This window comes from Egretta garzetta, unplaced genomic scaffold (assembly GCF_000687185.1).
Source record: "Egretta garzetta isolate BGI_Z169 unplaced genomic scaffold, ASM68718v1 scaffold5, whole genome shotgun sequence".
Lineage (NCBI taxonomy): Eukaryota > Metazoa > Chordata > Aves > Pelecaniformes > Ardeidae > Egretta > Egretta garzetta.
Window position 1 is genome coordinate 1,222,304 of NW_009259707.1, and position 19,588 is coordinate 1,241,891.

The following is a 19,588-nucleotide window of genomic DNA, read 5'->3' on the forward strand; positions in this document are numbered from 1 at the left end:
AGAGCACTGGAATAGGCGGCCCAGGGGGGTTGTGGAGTCTCCTTCTCTAGAGATATTCAAAGCCCGCCTGGATGAAGTCCTGTGTAGAATGCTCTAGGAGAACCTGCTTTAGCAGGGGGGTTGGACTAGGTGATCTCCCGAGGTCCCTTCCAACCCTTGTGATTCTGTGAGATTATTCCAATGGTTGATGGTTCTCGTGGTGAAAAATTTTGCTCTCATGTCCAATCGGAATCTCCCCAAGAGCAACTTGTGTCCATTCCCCCTTGTCCTCTCCATGTGACTCCTTGTAAAAAGGGAGTCTCCATCTTCCTTGTAGCTACTCCTTAGGTACTGGTACATGGTGATGAGATCCTCTCTAAGCCTCCTTTTCTCTAGCCTGAACAAGCCAGTTCTCTCAGCCTGTCCTCATACGGCAGGCTTCCCAGTCCTTTGATCATCTTGGTGGCCCTTCTCTGGACCCCCTCCAGCCTGTCCACATCTTTTTTGTATAGTGGGGACCAGAACTATACACAGTATTCCAGGTGGGGCCTGACAAGTGCTGAATAGAGTAGGATAATGACTTCTTTATCTCTGCTGGTGATGCCGTCTCTGACACAACCCAGGATCCTGTTGGCCTTCTTGGCCGCAACAGCATGCTGCTCACTCATATTGAGCTTCCTGTCCACCAGGACCCCCAGGTCCCTTTCCACAGAGCTGCTCCCCAGCCAGGTGGATCCCAGCCTGTGCTACACCTGGGAAAACATAATCCAGGAGTGCAAGATCTTACACTTGTCTGTGTCAAACTTCATAAGGTTCTTGTTAGATGTGGGTACCCGCATTAGAACTGAAAGAAACTACATATTAACAAGACAACAAAGAGTAATAAGTAGCATAGAGATGACCACTTAAGTTGTGTAGGTGAATAAATTACTAGCTCAGTTGATGCTCACCTTTTTCCAGAATTCTAAATGAGAAGTTAGAGGGTCCATCTTGTGCTGAAGTAGGCAAGTTGTCTACCTTGCTGTCTAGAGGCTTCTGAGGAGCACTAGAACTTTTTGATGGTTCAGAGACTTCCAGTTCTTTTTCCGGTGTGTTCTGAGATGTTGGAATATGGTCTTCACTCTTTCTTGGAGGATTAAAGCTGAAGCCAAAGAGAGAACCAGTGGCTGAAGTATTTCCAAAGGTGAATGTCTTTGACTTCTCATTACTGAAAATGCTCTTGACAGATTCAGATCCAAATACAAACTTTGGAGGAGAAACCACTGTTTTTGTTGGTGTTTCAGAAGTGTTTGACACCTCTGCGACCTCTACAGTTACATCGGAAGTATCATCACCATGGCTGAGGTCAGTTCTTTCTCTGGTAGTTTCTTCTAGTACAGCTACAGCATTTTTACCACACGGAGATTCCTTTGGCGTATTGGCACGAGAAGAAAGAGGTGTTATCAGCGTGTCTCTTTCTTGGGCGTGCTTTGCTTCATCAAAAATTTGCTTAAATGAGTCTGCAACATCTTGCAGCTTGAATCGCACAGCTAGAAGCTCTACTTTCCTTTCCCCATCTGCAAAGTCACATGCAGTCCATACCCATGCTCTATCAGATCCTTTCATTTGTTGCATATTCATATCTGCTGTTATTCTATGATTGGCACAGAGTTTTAGTACCTGGTCCCTTCTCATTACTATACGGACTTGTTTGTTGTCGTAGTTCTGTAATATCTTGATATCCCCAATACCTCTCTCTTTCCACTGGTTAGCATCTTTGTCATATCTGTAGAGCTTAGCTCTGTGACTGAAGACAACTTGCTCATTTTCCTCACCACTGGTGACTTCCACGAGGTCAGGCAGAGGTACCACAGGCTCAAAGTACTGTCCATCTCTCTCTTCTTCTTGAGTAACATCAGAATCTTCATCTGTGCCTACTGATGTTCTGCTCTGGTTCTGTTTTGCAGGAGACTTGGATGGGCTCAAGGCAGATTTAAAGCTGAAACTAAAACCCGTGGTAGACTCTCCAAATCTAAACAGATTTTTCCTTACAGGGCTACTTGCAAGAGGTGATGCATAAACAGAACTACTTACACTATCATCCAATGCTTCTTCACGCAAGTCATAGTTATCCCACTCCAGAGTAGGCCCAGTACTTTCAGCATGTGGCTTTATAACCACATCAGAAGTACTGCTGGCACAAGCAGAGTTTACATTTTCCTCTTCTGACAGTTTAGTTTTGTCATCTGTCAGAAACGTTTTGAGATCTTTTAAGCCACACTTCATTTCTTCTGCTTTCTGTATAAGTTGAGCTGTCCTACCTGTATCAACAAGTTTATGGGGTGTCTGCAGTGGTATATCTAGTAGTAGCCTTTGACATTCTTCAAACTTCTGTTTGAACTCCTCAGCCTGCTCTGGTGTCTTAAATTTTGCTGCCAGATGTTCCAGCTTTGCATCACCATCAGAGAAGTCACTGGCCATCCACATCCATGCTTTGTCTGAACCAGACAGCTGTTTCAAGTTCATTGTTGTTGTTATCCAGTGGTTTGCACACACCTTCAGTACCTGCTCACGCCGCATTAATATTCTTACTTTCCCATTCACTTCATTTTTAAGAATCTTCAGGTTGCCCACCCCACGTTCTTTCCACTGGCTTGTTTCTGGATCAAACCTGAACAGCTTTACTCTTTGGGAGTATAACACCTTCTCATCTTCCTCTCCTGTAAATGGTTCTACTTTTTCAGGCATTTGAACTATAGGTTCAAAATGGATATCATCACTGTCCTCGGTCTTATACACATCATCATCCTTCTCACCAAGGTCAGCAGATGTGTTTTCTTTGTGATCCGTTTTAGAATCCTGCGAAGAAAACAGCTTTTCACCTGCACCTGAAAAGCCTTTGAAGTTAGGGTCTTTTTTACCAAACTGAAAGCCTTCCCCAGGAGTACTTTTAGCAAGCTCGGCAAAAGTAAAAGTGCTGCTATTTTGCCCAAAAACAAAGTCACCTTTCTCCTTGTTTGCTGTTTCTGGAACCTGGAATGTAATTCCGCTATCTGAAGGCAGTTCCTTTTTGTCTTTTTCATCAGTGGTTTTTAAGCTGCCAGCTGTACACTCTTTGGATGGTTCATCTTTCTTACTGGTATTTTTACTAGATTCCTGTATCCCAAATTTAAATCTGCTTGCAGGCACTTGCATTGAAAAGACAAATCCTTCCTTTGCAGACTTAGCTTCAGTATCAGACGGAGTCTGAAATGTAAATGATGGTGTCTTGCCTTGCTCAGCATGACCAAACTTAAAGCCCTTTTCTAAGAAATCACACTTAAAGCCAGTTCCCAACTGTCCTCCAGCAGGTTCAGATAATTTACTTTTCAAGCCAAAAGCAGGACTTGATGAAGCATCACCAGCAGGTTTACCAGACGGATTTGGTGTTTGGCAGGCTACGCAGGCTGGTGAAGAACCTTCATTCCTCACAAGACAAGTACTACAATCCCACTGCCCTTCCTTTTTAGCAAAAAGCCCTTCAAATCCATTTTTCTGTGGCTTACATGCATCAGCAATGGAACCATACATGGGAGCAGGGGATGCCTGAACAGTAGGTATAGGCACATTTGGTTGACTTTGTGAGTTAGGATTCTGACAAGAACGACAGTTCACATCTTTTGCTTCATTTTGGACTAGGCATACAGAGCAGTCCCACTGACCTTCTTTTTTAGAAAAAGCAGTCCCCATGTCATTTTGAGTAGCCTTTGGAGCAACTGCTTGGCCAAGTTTGAAGGAATTTTGTTGACCAGATACTGCTGTATTGGTTTTGTTTGGATTCTGGCAGGCAATGCACGTGGAAGCAGTGGGCTTGTTTCTTACTAAACAGACACTGCAGTCCCGCTGACCTTCCTTTTTAGCAAAAGCAGATCCAAATTTGTCCTGCACAGTGTTACCACCGGCTTTGAAAACTGCAGCAGAGTCAGTTAATGGCGTGCCATGTGTTTCCCACATATCTGGATTTGGACTTTGACATGATACACAATTCTTTGCAGTTGCTTCATTTGGAACTAAACATACTTTACACTCCCATTGATCCTTCCTCAAGAGATGCTGCCCAAACCCACCAGAAGAATAGGTTTGCGGAGCTTCCTTTCCAAATGAAAAAGCGGTAGGGACAGACACAGTTGATGCAGCTGCAAGGCTGCCTTTGCCATCAGATTCACTGCTCACCCCCTCTTTCGGAAACTGAAAGCCAAAGTTCAGGGTCCCAGAAAAGGATCTGCTAGGCTCCTTGACATCCTGATTTGTTGTTTCTCTTGCAGTCCCACTACTCTGAGTCACGGATGCGTCAACATTTGATCCCAAGGTTTTTAAAATATTCTGTGACTCCTCAAACTTACTTTTGAAAAGCATTGCTTCCTCAGGTGTTTTAAATCTAATTGCCAGCTGTTCTGGTTTTGGCAACTCATCTGCATAATCTAAAGCATGCCATACAAATGACTTATCTGATCCAGCATTTGGAGTTAATTTCATATCAGTATTTATGTAGTGATTTGCACAGATTTTCAGCACTTGGTCCCGTCTCATTAAGAGACGAAATTTGCCAGACACTTTATGTTTCAGTATTTTTACATTCCCAATACCCCTTTCTTTCCATTCTTTAGATTCTGCATCAAAACGGAAAAGCTTGGCTCTGTTGCAGAAGAATTCTTCTTCATCTTCCTCGCCTGTCTTTACTTCAATCTTGTCAGGGAGCGGCACCACAGGGTCAAAATGAGGACCATCATCATCCTCGTCTCCACCATGGGTGCTTCCTCCCTCTGTTTCAAGACTTCTATTGGCCAAATCTGAATTTGAAGTCATAAATACAGGCTTGCTTGGTTCTTGGACACTAAATTTATCACTCTTCTCAAAACCCAGGCTTTTGTGTGTGTTTTGTCCCACACTGTCTCTAAAAGAGATGCCCGAAATATGTTTATTGCCAAAATTGAAGACATTTCGTTGACCATTTGTGTGATCATTAACTGGTTTTTGTTCAGTGTATCTATCATCCTGTACAGGTTTATCTGATTTCAGAAGACCCAAGAGGCTTTCGCTGCTATTAAAAGCTGCATTAGCAGGTTGCGTTGCAACTTGAAGAGAAGAAAATGTAAAGTCTCCATCATTAGACTTGAAGTTGGTTTTGAATTTAAAAGTTGTTGGCTGACTTGCTTGTGCTGGTGTTGGCAGAGATGTTTTTGATCCTTCTGCTGTTCCTGGCTGTCCAAATTTAGATTTTGTAAATTCTATCACTTTTGATTCTGCAGGCTTTAAAGCTGGTGGCACGACTGAAGGCTTTGTGAAATAGCCTGGTTCAGGCAATGGTGGATTCGTGCTTGCCTGGGGAACACTGTAACTGTAGTAATCGTCACCCGCATGAGGAGAAATGAGTCCAGTAGCAGGAGAATCAAAACGCAGAGGCGTGCCATACATTTCTTGGGAAAACATACAAGCAGAAGTGTTTTGCAGAGGTGGTGTATGCATCGGTTGTTGATAAGCATATATATGTTGCTGAGGTGTAAGTCGGTTCATGCCATAGACAGGAGCCTACAGAAAAAGCAGCAAACAATTGCTTTACTTATTACAGTAAAACAGAGGACAAAGTCTTAGTGTGTGGAAGCCCACATAACATGCACTCTTAAAAACAGGGTATACTTTCATACTAGTTTAAATCTAAACTAATTTTAACTCAGTTTAAACTGATTAGTTTAAATCTTGAAGGGCATCTGAAAACAAGCATTGAAAAAAGGGGCCCAAGATGAGTGGGTTGGTTTTTTATGAAAAAAGCCTTGAAAACCCAATTCTCTTATGCCATCTCCTTTGGGGGGGAAAAAAAAAATTAAGTGCTATCACACATACACTGTAGGGTACATGTACTAGCACACTACAGACATATTTTGCTGGCCTTTCCTCCTAAACCCCACATCCCAAAAATTAGGCAGAAAGATAAATTATCAGTTTATCCCTAGCAGTCCAAGTTTACCAAATACTATATAAGGAACTGCAACGACATCCAACTACATACAGAATCAAAAGCAGTCATTTTCAGTAGATCATTGGAAATAGCTTAAGTGGATAAACTTGTTCTCACCTTCGTTGGTGTTACATTGGTTGCAGCAGTTCTGAGAAGATACTGAGAGTTATAGGCAGGTGACTGGCTGTAGTAAACAGATGGGCCAGTGGTAGCAACTAAAAAGGAATAGCAGGAAAACAGTTTATACATGACTTTTTTTTTGTTGTTTTGAATGGACTCTACCCCAGCAATCAGTTTTTAACTGTAAATAATGAAAACATTTCTGCAGTATTTCCAAAAGTCTTGCTTGGTTTAGCTAAGTGTTTAGATAAAGATTCAGCAGCAGCTTACCTGTTAAAGGAGCTTCATGAAGATTTTGTGGTCTCTGATAACCCTCTGACATTGTATCTGTTCCATAGCTTTCAGCAGGCCACCGATGAGATGACACATTTGCGTTGGAATTATTAAGTTTCATTTCTTGCATTTCATTCTGTCAAGACAGTGTGCCAATCAAGAGCATAAGTATATAATACATAGGTATTTTATAGAAGAAAACATAAGGAATAGTCCTGACGCTTTTGCTGTTTAAAAGTATGTTCAAGCTCAGAAAACAAAAATCAAGAGGTACTGCCAGAATCATCCAAGATCTGCCCATGCAGTACAGAGTACTAAGACTGTGTTCTAAAGCCAGAAGTAAAAAACAAAAATGAAACAAAAAAACCAAGTGGATGAGAACCAAGCTGATGAAAGCAGAAGTCTTTCTGCATACAGTCCTTAGAAGGGTTGCCTCTGCACCCCTGCCCAAGTCCCAAGCAAAACCATTTACTCTTGCACTCATTTTAGGCAGATATTTACAGAAGATAATTCCACTGATTTAAGTAGTAGTCTAGGAACTGTAAATTAGCCCATGCTATTATCATCAAGTCCTTACCATAACTAAAAGGCCAATTGTTCTTCACTGAATATGGTGACAAAACAGTTTACCTTTAAAGCTTCCACTTGCTGACAGATCATTTGAAGTATAGATCTGTGATCTTCTGCCCACTGAGGAGGAGTTTTAGGAGAAAACTAGAAAAAAAGTAAATTGAATCTTGTGAATTTTTATTCAAGTATAACAATTCCCTGAAATAACAGCTGGCTAATATACCTTGTAGCTCTTAGTTGGTGATGGTGTGGAATGTTTCATCTCTGAATCTACAGCTCGTGACAGACCATTTCTGAAGGCAGGACTTCCCTCTTCGCCATCCTCGCCAAGTTCCTGGATCACTGCATCTAGCATTTCCCTCACAGTTTCAATAGACACCGGCAGCTAGAAAGTTATTTGAAATATGAGTCACAACTGCAATTCTCCCTCAGAGCAAGACAGACTACATTCAGAATTCTGCCTGAACAATTCACAAGGCTTTCGTTACACAAATATTTTTTCTCAGCAAAGCTCTAAATCTGTAAAGATTAATGTAAGAGAAAACAATTCACACAAACATTAATTCTGTTTTTTCAAACTATCGACCTCTAGAAAAAGATAGTGCCAAAAGCTATTTGTTTACGTTAAAGCTTTCATCCACAGAGTGGTCAGAATTTCTCATGATCTGGTAGGTTGCAGAAGTTACCCAGAGTTTATCAACACACTGTTGTTAAGCAGGTTATTTACCTTGAGTGAAGAAATAAGTTTAAACTTGTCTTAATGCAAAGCCTGGTCTAAAAATGCTAACGTAAAAGCAAATGGTTTCATTTTGGAACAGTAAACAAAGCCACTGCAACACTTGCAATAAGTTTTTAAAGCAAGAATTACTTACTTTCTCAGTTACTGACATATCTGAGGAGCTTTCCTCAAGGATCTTCATTAGATAATGCTTGCTTTTAAAAAGATAGGTCTTGCGTTCTTCTTGCTCTTCTGGCAGCATGGCATCATTTTCAATCTCTTCTGCCTTCCTTTGGAAGATCTAAAGAACAGGATGCAGGTTAATTAGGATCAGTCAAGAAGGCAACTGAATAAAGCAAAATATTTTGGGGTAATGCAATTTATAAGCTTACCACAGCAAGATTCCAGTATGAAACCACATTATTAATAGCTTCAAATGCTAATAAAGCATCTTCAGTTTTGCCATCAACTGTATCCAACATTGCAAATGCTATACGTGCCTCTTCTTCATATGCTGTAACCTGAAAGGCCTACAAAGAAAGTGAAAGACAACTCATACCTAACAGTGGAATGACACATCCATTATTATTTTTCTTCCCATAATACAGGGAAAATACTTTTTAAAGAAAGTTGGTACTAAGTGTGTTCAGTGCCCTCCAATCATATACACAGTTTTAAAGGTAAGAATAGAGTTGCAAGAAGAGATTTTTTCCCCCCCTTTATCAGACACCAATACTACCAAACATCATCATTAGCAGTTCTACAGTAATGAGTTGTACAACACAGAGAAAAATCCCACAACTGTGGGAAACTAAGTGTCCCACACAGACCATCTCTTACTTCAACCTTGGCTTAGTCAATCTGTACCTGAATATCTACACTATGGAAATGTTTGAAGAGAGGATCAGTAGGTTCAGGAATGCTCCTTTTCTTTTTGATAGTTTCCAGCATAGGCAAAACTTTCTTCCAGTAGCAGACACTTCGCCCAATGTATTCCTTCTGGTCATAGAAGGAGTTAAGGCTAATGCCCTGGTGAAGAAAAGGGAATAGAAGCATATGTTATTTCAAAAAAATTAAGCCAAGATGCTATTCATACACATCCTTCTCCTGTTTTCTTGAAAAGTTCCAAGAGCGCTTCTCTGGCACTTGAGATAATCCTCAGGGGGTTAACTCACGAGCTACGTAAAGTAACATACATATAGAAAGTAACACTGCTGTTTAAGACAGAGTACTTCATAGGGTGACTAGAGGAACTAATTCAACTGACAAAATAAACAACAGTTCTTAATATGTTCTTATCTGATTTTGGTTTTCCCCCCTCTCAGTCTGTTTATAGTTTGGAAAATGAGAGAAAAACACCTCAGCTTCTATGGATTTAAAAATAATCTCAGCTTACTGTTTTTTGCAGGCTTTTTGCCCAGTGTATAATTAAGGCAGGCTGAAGGCCATGCTTCCCCAGTGTTCGCAGAGTACTTATTCCATGCTGTACGATAAGCCTCAGTTTTGCTGCTGTTCCTGGTCTGAAGATGAGAAAAAACATTCCCTGATTAGTATTCTCTATTTTTCATCTGTTCACATACCATTTGCTTGATGAATATAGCCCGCAGTTTTAGTTCTAACCTGCCCCTAGTTTAGAAATGCAGTTAAAAATGAAAATTCTATTTTTAGAAATCTTTTGAGTGTATCAAGTCCCTACCGCTACAAAGCTTCAATGTGCAAAATATGTCAAAAAAGAAGTTTAGTTTTACAAGAATCCATCAGACCCAATCCAAGCTGCTGTAGCAGAAGCTGCTTAAAGGCTTGGTCAAACATTTCCAAACTGAAAAAGCCTTACGTTGTTTTTCTCTGAAGAAGAGTACGAACAGCATCCCACCAGGATCTTTGCTTTTCGGTATAGAGCTGCTTGCACACTGGCAATGGTAAGAATTGAGGCTGATGTGCACCGTAATGAGAATTAAACTTCTCTTGCAATTGTAAGTTGCTAGTGTATACCACCCCAAGTAGAAATACCTGGTTTTGTAAAAACAAGTAAGTAAAAGATAGTAACTATCAAAAAACTTAAAATTGTACAGCACATTTAAGAACTTGCAAAGTTTACTTACTTCAAGGTCCAATAAGCAAATGGATTCAGGAGCATCTGTCTCAAGTCTCGATGTTTCTTGGGGCAAGTGGAAAAGCTGTTTTAACCATTTGCGCATGGGGGGTAAGACTGACATAGAGTTCCACTGCAACCCAAGCCACACAAGGTGCTGGAGACTGCCACTGTGCATTCGAACAGCACCTACGCAAAAACAAAGTTGGAAGCAGATGTCAACTTCCTACAAGTCAGCAAGACTTGTATCTGATCAAAGCTGGGTTTCACATTTCACTGCCATCAGCCAACGTTACCTGGCAGACCAACAAGCATCAAGATTCCAGCTTTCACTTATGAAAGATTACAAACTTCAAATTAGCCAAATATATCAAGTAGACAGTTCATCTGAGTGCTCAAGCCATCAACCCCTTCAGCTTCTTCAGGGGGTGACTCCTAGATTTCCTTTCATTTCCATCCTCATCATAATTCAGTCCAATAGGTGACTATTTTTAGAAAACCTATTTACTTCTCAAAAGTCTTTAAGGAAATTATTCAAGAGGCACTTCTTTACTTCACAATGAAATCTAAGTCTTGCCTAGGACATTAGGACAACTTTGGACAGCTATTCCAGGTATTTGTCTTCTGCTGAAATATGAAGTATTTGTGGAAGTGCTTCTGGTACAGAAAATTGTGTTGAGTTTCAGAAAGTAACACCTCTTACCAATATCGTATTTATGAAGTTCCACTTGCACTGGTGCTTGTGTACTGACATTTCCAATATCATCCGTGCCAATAAAAGATCTCTCTTTAGAAGCTCCGCTCTCAAACAGGCTATCAAACAATGTAAATAAACCACTCTTGTTTGCAAAAGATTCCACAATCTCTTTAAAGAAGTCTTGCTTGCCATGGCTTAAGTTCAACAGCATATGACCTAGAAAACAAAAGTATCACTTTACATAAAAAAAAAAAAAGCAGTGAACAGAAGGAAAGTAGTAATTGATACATTGGACTGTTCTTGTCACACTGGAATCAGGATTTTGCTTTATGAAACCTGCATATTGTTATGTTCTTCCTGTAATTAGGTCAGCGTTTCAGCGCATAGGCTTTCCAAGCTTTTAGTGACAACAATCCCAAGGCATTTGTAAATCCAGTTCTTCAGGAAAACAAAGCCAACTACTTATTATTACTATTCTAGGGGCATTGCAACTGTACTTAAAATAAGTAGCTGTAGTACAAGTCTGTTGTATCAAAATCCCTTCTGAAACAATTGAACCTGATGTCTAGTGGGTTCCTTTGTTTTCATTTAGGCCCTGCTAGAGTCTTTAGACTGATAAACTCCCTATACTTAGCAGCAAAAAGAGCAAAGCTGATGAACAAGAGGGTGAAAAGGACAGTGAATCAGTAAAGCTTTCTTTTCCTCTTGGGTCTAACAATACTTGCAAAATAGTATCAGCAGGCAGAAGCCATTTCCAGTAGATTAAGAGACCGTAAAAGCTAAATTCTATCTTAGTGTGCTGAAGAGGCAAAAAGGAGGAAAAACAAAACACACTTGGAAAAAAGTGAAACAATTCTACTAGCATGCTGAAGAGGAGAAAAAAAGAATAACTTTAGGTGTCAGATCAAAACTACTGTTTTCTTTTACATATGTAGTCAGAATCTAGAAGGTTTTATTGCATATTGAAGTGTTAACATTACATTTCAAGATAACAAGTGTTTCTTTAACAAGCCACTTGGCTCTTAAAGTAACTGTTAAATTAAAATGAAACTATGTAGCTATTTTTATTACCAGACTGGCTTTTTCGATCACAGGCCAACATTTCTAGCACATCTTGACCACTTTGATCCCCCTTTATTAGTTTTGACTTTGGTTTAGGAACCTGGTGAAGTAAGGAGAGAATTGTTACAGCTTTTTCACAGTAAGAGCAGATCATTTAGTCTTTAAGAATTAGGAAACAAGCTTCTTTTTAGCATTACAAAACTACAGAAAAAAATACGTAATTAATTGTGAAGGTACTATGGCACATATCCCAGGGGTGGTGTGGGGAATCCACTCAAAACACACAAAACCCTGAGGTAGGCAATTACAGCTATTGCAAGGAACATGAAGTACGCACAAGAGCAAGTAATACCTGGAATGCGAGCAGGGGCATAAAAAAGGTCAATTTTACTTCGTAAGGCACAGATTTAACCTTGATTTTTTAGTTCTGCTGTCTACGCAACAAGTGTATAGAAACTATGCAGTTCATCCCCTTCTCCCCCAGAGCAATAAGCCTAATACCCAACATATGTGTTCAGCTGTATTACAGGAAAAGGAATACACTGCAGGAAATAAACTCACTAGCCTTTAAGAATCAGGTTACTCTGACAAGGGAAACAGGTGAAGATACACTTTTGCCCTATTCATGTCATTTGAAGTCTTTTAAAGAATTGTGAAAGAGTCTTTCCTTAGGGACACGAACACTAGCTCATCTCAGAAATAGGTATAAACTGAAAAATTCCTTACCTGGAAACTTATCAGATAACACAATGCTGCTAGTTCACACACAGCTCTCCACTGTGCCTCATTGTGCTCGGCCATTTTCAGTAGCAAAGTTCCAGCATGCATGTATAGCTGTCCTTTCATTTCCACAAAGGTACGAGACAACTCATCAGCCCCATTCACATACGGTTTCACTGACTGAAGCACACGATCGAAACTAAAATGTAGAGAAGACTCAGTCTAAACAGTGTCCTGGTAAAAGGTTTTGCTTGATGTTATTTAACTGTGAATCAAGTAACTTCATGAGTCAACAGTTATTGCCATCTGTTGCTTAAACCTTAGTCATACTAGAAAGTACAATAATGATCTCAAACTCCCAAAGCTCTCAACTGAGTTTACTGAAGTAATATTTCCTAGATATTTACAGTCTTTTTCAGCACATCTTTGCAGAGCTGCTTTCCAAACAACTCTCCCAAACCATGTGAACAGACTTGTTCAGAACTACAGATTTAGAGACATGCAGGAGGCAGGCACCAGTCACCCTGCTCTTCCCTTTCCTTCATTCACCAGAAAGTCCCCAAAATACAGCTAGACAGGCTCTCTGAAAATAGAAGGTACTATACGAATCTCATCTGTAGGCTAGTACACAACCCTCAATCAGAAGAGGCTTTCCAGAAAACAGTTAAAACACTCTTTCGATTACGTGACAAAACTACAACGGCCATTAGCATTGCCATGATCTGGAAGTGCTTCAAATGTAATCACCTTAAAAGGCTCTAATAAAAATGGCAGCAGAAAATCCAAGATGGTTTTGGTCAATGTTAGAGGAGAAAGAAAATAAAACATACTTGGGCATTAAGTATTCCTCATCCATTGTCTGTATTGCTTCAACTCCTCATTCAAGATTAACAGATTGAAGGATATTGTTTTACAGAAGACAACACAACAGCCATTTTATAATTGAGGAACAAAGGTAAGTCAATAAAAGCCAGTAAGAAAGGAAAGATAACGGGAAGAAAGAAACACAGATCTTAATCAATATATTGACTAAAACTGTTGTTTTGTACTACTCTAGGTGTGCAACAGGTGATATGCCTTGAAGTCAGCTGGCCCTGTAACACCATCAGTTTTCCCTGAAGGAGTGTTCTTACTGCAAGTGGCTTCCTCCTTCCTGGTTATACTACATATCTAAGGTTCCTAATTATTCCAGTATTTGTTATGTTAATTTAGACCAAAATGACCAGGACAAAGCTGACACACAAGAGGTGGTTTGGGGTTTCTTTTTGTTGTTGGGTGTTCTTTTTTTTTGGTTGTCTGGGAAATCTGGATCAATCAATTGCTGAAGGACAGAGCAACTTCTCTTACTGAAGGGAAAGAAGGTACCAAGTTAATTGACCCAAGATATCAATGAGTCTTCTCCATGGCTGTGTGCTGACTATTCAAACAAAGCTTGCCTCACAGTCAAAAAACAGCTTGGGGTTCAAACCCAGTAAGAACCATTCTTAGTGGCTAGCACAGAAATGCCTCTCCCATCTGCAAACAAGTTAAGCAGCGGAACTGAAGCTTGGCAGATGTTCTGTGATCCAGGAAAAAAAAAAAAAAAAAAGATAACAATTCTTACAATTTTTTTTTTTTACTACAGCAACGTTAAAACAGTACCTTTCAAGTGCCTCTCTGCATTCCTGAACATCTCTAGAAGAAAGTGTCATTTTGACAAAGCTGGAATAGGCCAGCAGATGATCTTTCTTGATAGCTCTCCAGTTACTTTTATCAGACTCCAAGTCTTGTAAAGATTCCAGATATTCCTAAAGAAGAAAGTTCATCACAGGATAAGGAACAGTCATCCTTCCATGAAGACAAGGGCAGTACTTCTCCAAAACATATTAGTAGCATTTACTGTATAATCCAGTTTCACAGGAGAGACCTTAACATACTCTTCAGCAGCAAAGTTCCAGGGGACTATTTGCCTGAGCAATTTTATCTCTAAAGGAACTGCTGTATCTAACTCAGCTTTAGAAGTTAGAAACTCAATACCTCTATAAGGCTTAATTTTAGGGAGAAAACTCCAATTAAAAAAGCCAAGAAGTATTTTGTAATTCCACTGGTTTCGGTAGACTTGCATTTGAAGGAGTTAAGTCACTTGAGAAATAGCTGTCAGAGTAATGACATTAAGAGAAACAGACCAGTTAAAAAGATATAGAAGACTATCACAGGATCAAAATATGATTAAACACCTCAAATGTCTCTACAACACAGGAACACCATTCCAAGCTTGACTGCAAAGGTATTTTCTTCTCTGCCTCCTGACAATGGAGCACAGCATCTCTTAATCTATTATTTGAACGGTAGAGCGCAACTAGTCTGATGTTTATGTAGACATCATCTGGTCTTGCATAAAGTTCTGCTTGAATCAAGTCGAAAAGCTGATTCCACCCATCTTCACCTTTACAATCCAGTAACTGCTCCTGTTAATCATGAAGGCAACATGTTAATATTTCATTACCCACATAAGTCTTCAGCAACTGCAGTACCAGACAGCTTTCTTTCCTCCACTATGTAGACTACATTACTCAAACCACACTACTCGTAATAGCTTTCAGGTATTACAAAAAGTTTTAAATATTTCAAATATTTAAAAATGGAGATAACTATCACAGAAGGAAATCCTCAGAAGAATTTGCCTCTTACCAATGATAAGTAATGCTTGTCAAACCATTTGGTTCAATGACAGCATGCCCTACCATAGACTACCTTGCTTAAAAAACCCAGACATCTTAAGATTTCAATGTAATTGCTGCCTAGCTACACAAAATTAATATACCTGTGCACAAGTGAGATTGCATGACTGAAAGCATTTACCAAGTATTACCAAGAATTACAGCATATCTCAGATTCTGCAGAGCTGATCATAGTACAGATTTAACAACAAAAAAGCAGCACAGAGTAAGAAAGCCTGAGTGCACAGGCCTGCTATCTTCCTGCCAGTCACATATTAGAAAGACCAAGTAGCGCCTGTCTAGTCTTAACTTCTCAGATGTGGTAATTAACACAGCTTCTTAGCATTTTTGAAGAGGATTAACCTTCAAACATTAAAAAGGGTATGAAAGCCTTAGCTGCAGCTTTCTCTAAAGCTAGACAAAATGTCAGACTGAAAAGAAAGTAACATCTAACAGATTTAATATTAAAGATTCTAAAATAATTTAGCCAGGAAGAGTTTCGCGTGAGTTGACATGCAAAAAGCACTCCGGTCAGATGCTGAAAGTTTCTTTAAGCCACAGAACAGAGGTAATTTGGAATTTACCTTCAACCTGTAAACAGCAGGACTCCCAGGGAAGAGCTTAGCAGCTCTCTCAACCCAGTATTTTGCTCTTCCATCAGTAATGTCATTATTGCATAGTAACTCTGCAATCTTCAATACAAGATCTTTCTGTGTTGGATTCAACTCCACAGACCGCTAGTTTTCCCCATGCACACGCAGGAGGGGAAAAAAAAAAAAAAAAGTGAATTGATCTCATGATCCACATAGACCAGGAAAGACAGTTATTCCCCCTCCAAACAGACCCAGCTATTCAAATTAGTTAGTTCTATTGATATAGAATATATTAAAAAAAAAAGTATTTCTAAATGCCACCACTAGTTTATAGCACCCAGACACAACTTCTGGAATTCAGAAGAGCATAAAGAGAAATAATGCAAAACCCAGCTGCTCTGCATCCACCACAAGCTACTGCTACACACAGGCAGTAGGACTATAAGGACCTCTAGTCTAGCCAGATTTGGACACTTTAAAAAACAGTTAAGACAGTTTAAGAAGTGTGATAGCACTTCATGGAGTTGTGTTGGCAACCAGACTTCTGAGCACATCATCTCCCTCCCCAAAACCAAAACAAAGACATTCCAATTAGGAATTTGCCATTTACATGCTTGCCCAATCAAAATTAGATGTGCTCCTTCCTTCTGCCCCGCCCCTTCCAAAACCAACCAAACAAAAAACTCACTATGTCTACCATCTTTTAGTAGTAACTAGAGTCCTGTTGTCATCACAGTCGACATTAAGGTATTCTACAACAGTCACAGATCCTTAGTCCAAAAGGCAACGTATGACATGGGAAGAGTTCAACAGCATGTAGCAACAAAGATCAAGTCCAGAACAAAAACCAAATAATCAACTTAAAAATACACTACTGAAGGAAGTGATATCAACTGAAGAATCTCCTCTACAGGGCTCGCTATGGTCAAATGTGTATAAATAATACGTTTTTTCCAGGAACATGTTTTCTTCTACGGGTTTGAAAACGTCCAGCACGAGAGAATTTTACAAGTCCATTTACTTGGTGGAATACTTACCTTGTAACACCCGAAAGCTTTTTCTATGTTATCCTCAGCTTCATAAATTTGTCCAAGAAATCTGTGTGCTTTGGGATCTCTCTCTTGTACACTGAGGTATGTAGATATATACCTATGGAGGGGAAAAAAAAGTCAAGTTACTTGACCAATATTTTTCAGTAATACTTTCTCCCCGGACCTATAACAGTAACTTAATCTGCCATACAGGAAGCATAGACGTATACCTTGCCCGGACCTTAAGTAAGAAGCAACTTTGCAGGTGCTACTTACTTGCCAGCAAGTATTTCTGTTTATTAAAAAAAAAAACAAAACAAAAAACCAGTAGTTTGCAGAAAGGGTAAGAATTACAAAAGATGATGAGGAAAAAAAAAGACGTTTCAACCAGGTAAATTTTTCAGTAACACAACTATTCTTCTTTTAAGTTGTTGTTTTATAAAGATTTAAATGGCACTTGATACCCACATTTACTGCCACCTTAAGAGAGCATGATATTGATCTTGCTTTCTCTGGTCTATTTCATATTCATTTAGCTTTTCTCTTGCACTTTAGAGAACAGAAAATCAAACATACATCAACATGTTACCTTTTAGCGAGTTCATATTCTTTTATTTCAAAATACAGCTTAGCAAACAGGAATCCTTTCATCGATTTCTGAAGGAGGAAAAAAAACATGACAGACATACCTTAGATGCACAGTACTTTTAAAATAATTCAATAGGGTGAGCCTTCTTTTCAGTAATGCATAATACATTTAAATGACTGAATTTGACAACTAGTATCAGCTCAAATCCACTCCTTATATTTAAGGTTCTGTTTTTTAAAGATGTCGGATTAAGAATGAAAAGAGTTTTTCCTATAATGGGCAAAGGCTACTAGGCAAAATAGAGATTACAAGTGAAACAACCAACAGTACATGTGAGACTCCATAAACGCTTCTGATTAAAGAGGGTAGAAGAATGGGGTCAGCTACATTTAATCTTTTTTGTTGCAATGTAGCAAAAGAGAAAGAAATCCTACAAACCAAGACGGATCTGTCATTTAGCCCAGCTCTAGTATACTGTGATCAGACACTACTGTTTAAACACACTGGAGGAAAAAGTAATTTCTACCTAAGTCATTCTCAGTTGGGTAAGAAATGTATTTATACAGTAGTTTATTCCTGATGCTGTCAACCTGTGCCAGGGCAGGTTTAGGCTAGACCTTAGGAAAAACTTCTTCACTAAAAGGGTTGTCAGGCTCTGGAATGGGCTGCCCAGGGAGGTGGTCGAGTCCTCATCCCTGGAGGTATTTAAAAGAAGGATAGATGAGGCGCTTAGGGACATGGTTTAGTGGTGGGATGGCAGGGTTAGGTTAAAGGTTGGACTCAATGATCTCAAAGGTCTTTTCCAACCAAAGCAATTTTATGATTCTATAACTTGAACATATACACTCCATAGGCGAAAGGCAAAGGGTGTTTTTGGGGGGTTAGAACAAGAAAGCAACAAAGTCAAACCAAAAAGAAACACACAGAGAGCAGGCAGAGGGCAAGATGGCAGAAGCATGGACAGGAGGAAAAGAGTGAAAGGAATGAGCTATAGAGCTAAGTCACATGCAAAAACCTCAAGGCAGAAGTAAGCCAGACAGAAGTTTAAAGCTTGAGCTCCCAGTCTCAGTTCAAGAGCAGATTTTGCTTGTGAACCAAAAAATACTGGAACTAGTTCCACCTATGATTCCAAACTAGCATGTACATTTTGCATACACTTGAATTACTAGTCTCCCTGCCTCTCCCACCCCCACTATTCATGCAAAATTTTAAAAAGTGTTTTAGAATGAAACCATGCTTCCTAAGATACTTCAAAAATACAGACTGAAAACTTGAAGTATGTTACAAAAACGAAATACTGTCAAAGTGGAGTCACAATTGGCATCTCCTTTTAAACACGAAGGAAAAGAAACCTCAAAATAAACGCTTTGCAGCTTTATAAGCATGCCCCCAATCAACACAACAAGAAAACCAGTAACTATTTCCACCACCGACTGTGCTATTCAATTAGTTGTAAGCATTACTTAAAAAAAAAAAAAACAACAAACAAACAACTACACACCAGTTGACTTTAAGCACAACAGAAAGAGAGGATTCTTTGTTGTTGAATTTAGTAGGAGTATCAAAACAATTAAAGAGCATCTGTGATCCTGGCAGTGATGTACTTGATATTGTTTGGTCTAAACAGCATGCAACTCAATTAAAGTCACAGGACAACTTTGTTGCTCTGAGGAAAGGTAGAATTGATGATGATATACACAGGCCTTGCATAAAGGCCCTCTGCATAATGGTGAATGTGTATGCATTCATGCTATACAACACACTGCTGAATATTCTACCTCTGCAATAAAAATCAATGCAGAGCAGCAGAACAGGATCTTTCAGGATTAAATAGCTCCCATGAGTTGCATCAGACTGCTCACTGTGACCTGTATGCCATTTTCCAGATATAATGGAAAGGCAACCAATCATGCAGAGTTCCTCACCCTTCTGTCCAGTTACTAAAATATAGTAGGAAAATTATTTTCTCCCACATCTCCCTTTCTTAATACAGTTACTTCACAAAGCAGTCATACAGATACGGATATTAATCACGCAGCACATAAAAGAAAACTGAAAGTGTCTCACATGTTCCCTATTGGAGTCCTTTATTTTTCTAAAAAAAAAAAAAAAAGAAACTTGGGCAACTTGGGAACTACGCTCTCACAAAACTGAAGCAAGCTGTGCTTACGCTTCGAGAGCTGGTGGGCTCTTTAACGCTACACTAAGGCTTACCAGGTGTAAAAGGCAGGTGCACGGCTCTGGTAAACCACTCCTCCTAGTTCGCAAAAGCACCTCCAGTAAACGAAACCCCACGCCCTTCCTCACAGCAGCTTCCCCTACCTCACCGGACTTAAGGAAAACCGGAGGAGACACGGACTCAGAAATATTCCTGGAGACACGCTAACCCCCTTTGCCTCCCACCGGCAGGGATGAGGAAGGGCAGAGCAGACCAGGCCCTAGCGCCCGGCACGGCGCGGGGAGCCGCAGTG

At 39.7% G+C, this 19,588-nt stretch overlaps 1 protein-coding gene across 4 annotated transcripts in view; it reads right to left on the minus strand.

The window, feature by feature from the left end:
- The window catches only part of LOC104126393 (E3 SUMO-protein ligase RanBP2), a 31,333-nt gene extending 14,148 nt beyond the window's left edge, over positions 1 to 17,185 (minus strand). For 3 of the 4 annotated variants that reach the window (XM_035894399.1, XM_035894400.1, XM_035894402.1), the window contains exons 1-19: positions 17,118 to 17,185; positions 16,535 to 16,646; positions 15,489 to 15,641; positions 14,422 to 14,652; positions 13,847 to 13,992; positions 12,212 to 12,404; positions 11,495 to 11,585; positions 10,430 to 10,639; positions 9,737 to 9,915; positions 9,469 to 9,644; positions 9,031 to 9,154; positions 8,502 to 8,663; positions 8,027 to 8,164; positions 7,789 to 7,935; positions 7,140 to 7,301; positions 6,977 to 7,060; positions 6,344 to 6,482; positions 6,071 to 6,168; positions 930 to 5,526 (exon numbers count right to left, since the gene is read on the minus strand). In XM_035894399.1, the coding sequence (XP_035750292.1) occupies positions 930 to 5,526; positions 6,071 to 6,168; positions 6,344 to 6,482; positions 6,977 to 7,060; positions 7,140 to 7,301; positions 7,789 to 7,935; positions 8,027 to 8,164; positions 8,502 to 8,663; positions 9,031 to 9,154; positions 9,469 to 9,644; positions 9,737 to 9,915; positions 10,430 to 10,639; positions 11,495 to 11,585; positions 12,212 to 12,404; positions 13,847 to 13,992; positions 14,422 to 14,652; positions 15,489 to 15,641; positions 16,535 to 16,646; positions 17,118 to 17,179 (7,204 nt within the window). In that variant the 5' untranslated portion in view covers positions 17,180 to 17,185. The other variant, XM_035894401.1, reaches the window with a different exon arrangement.
- Positions 17,186 to 19,588: the final 2,403 nt, after the last annotated feature.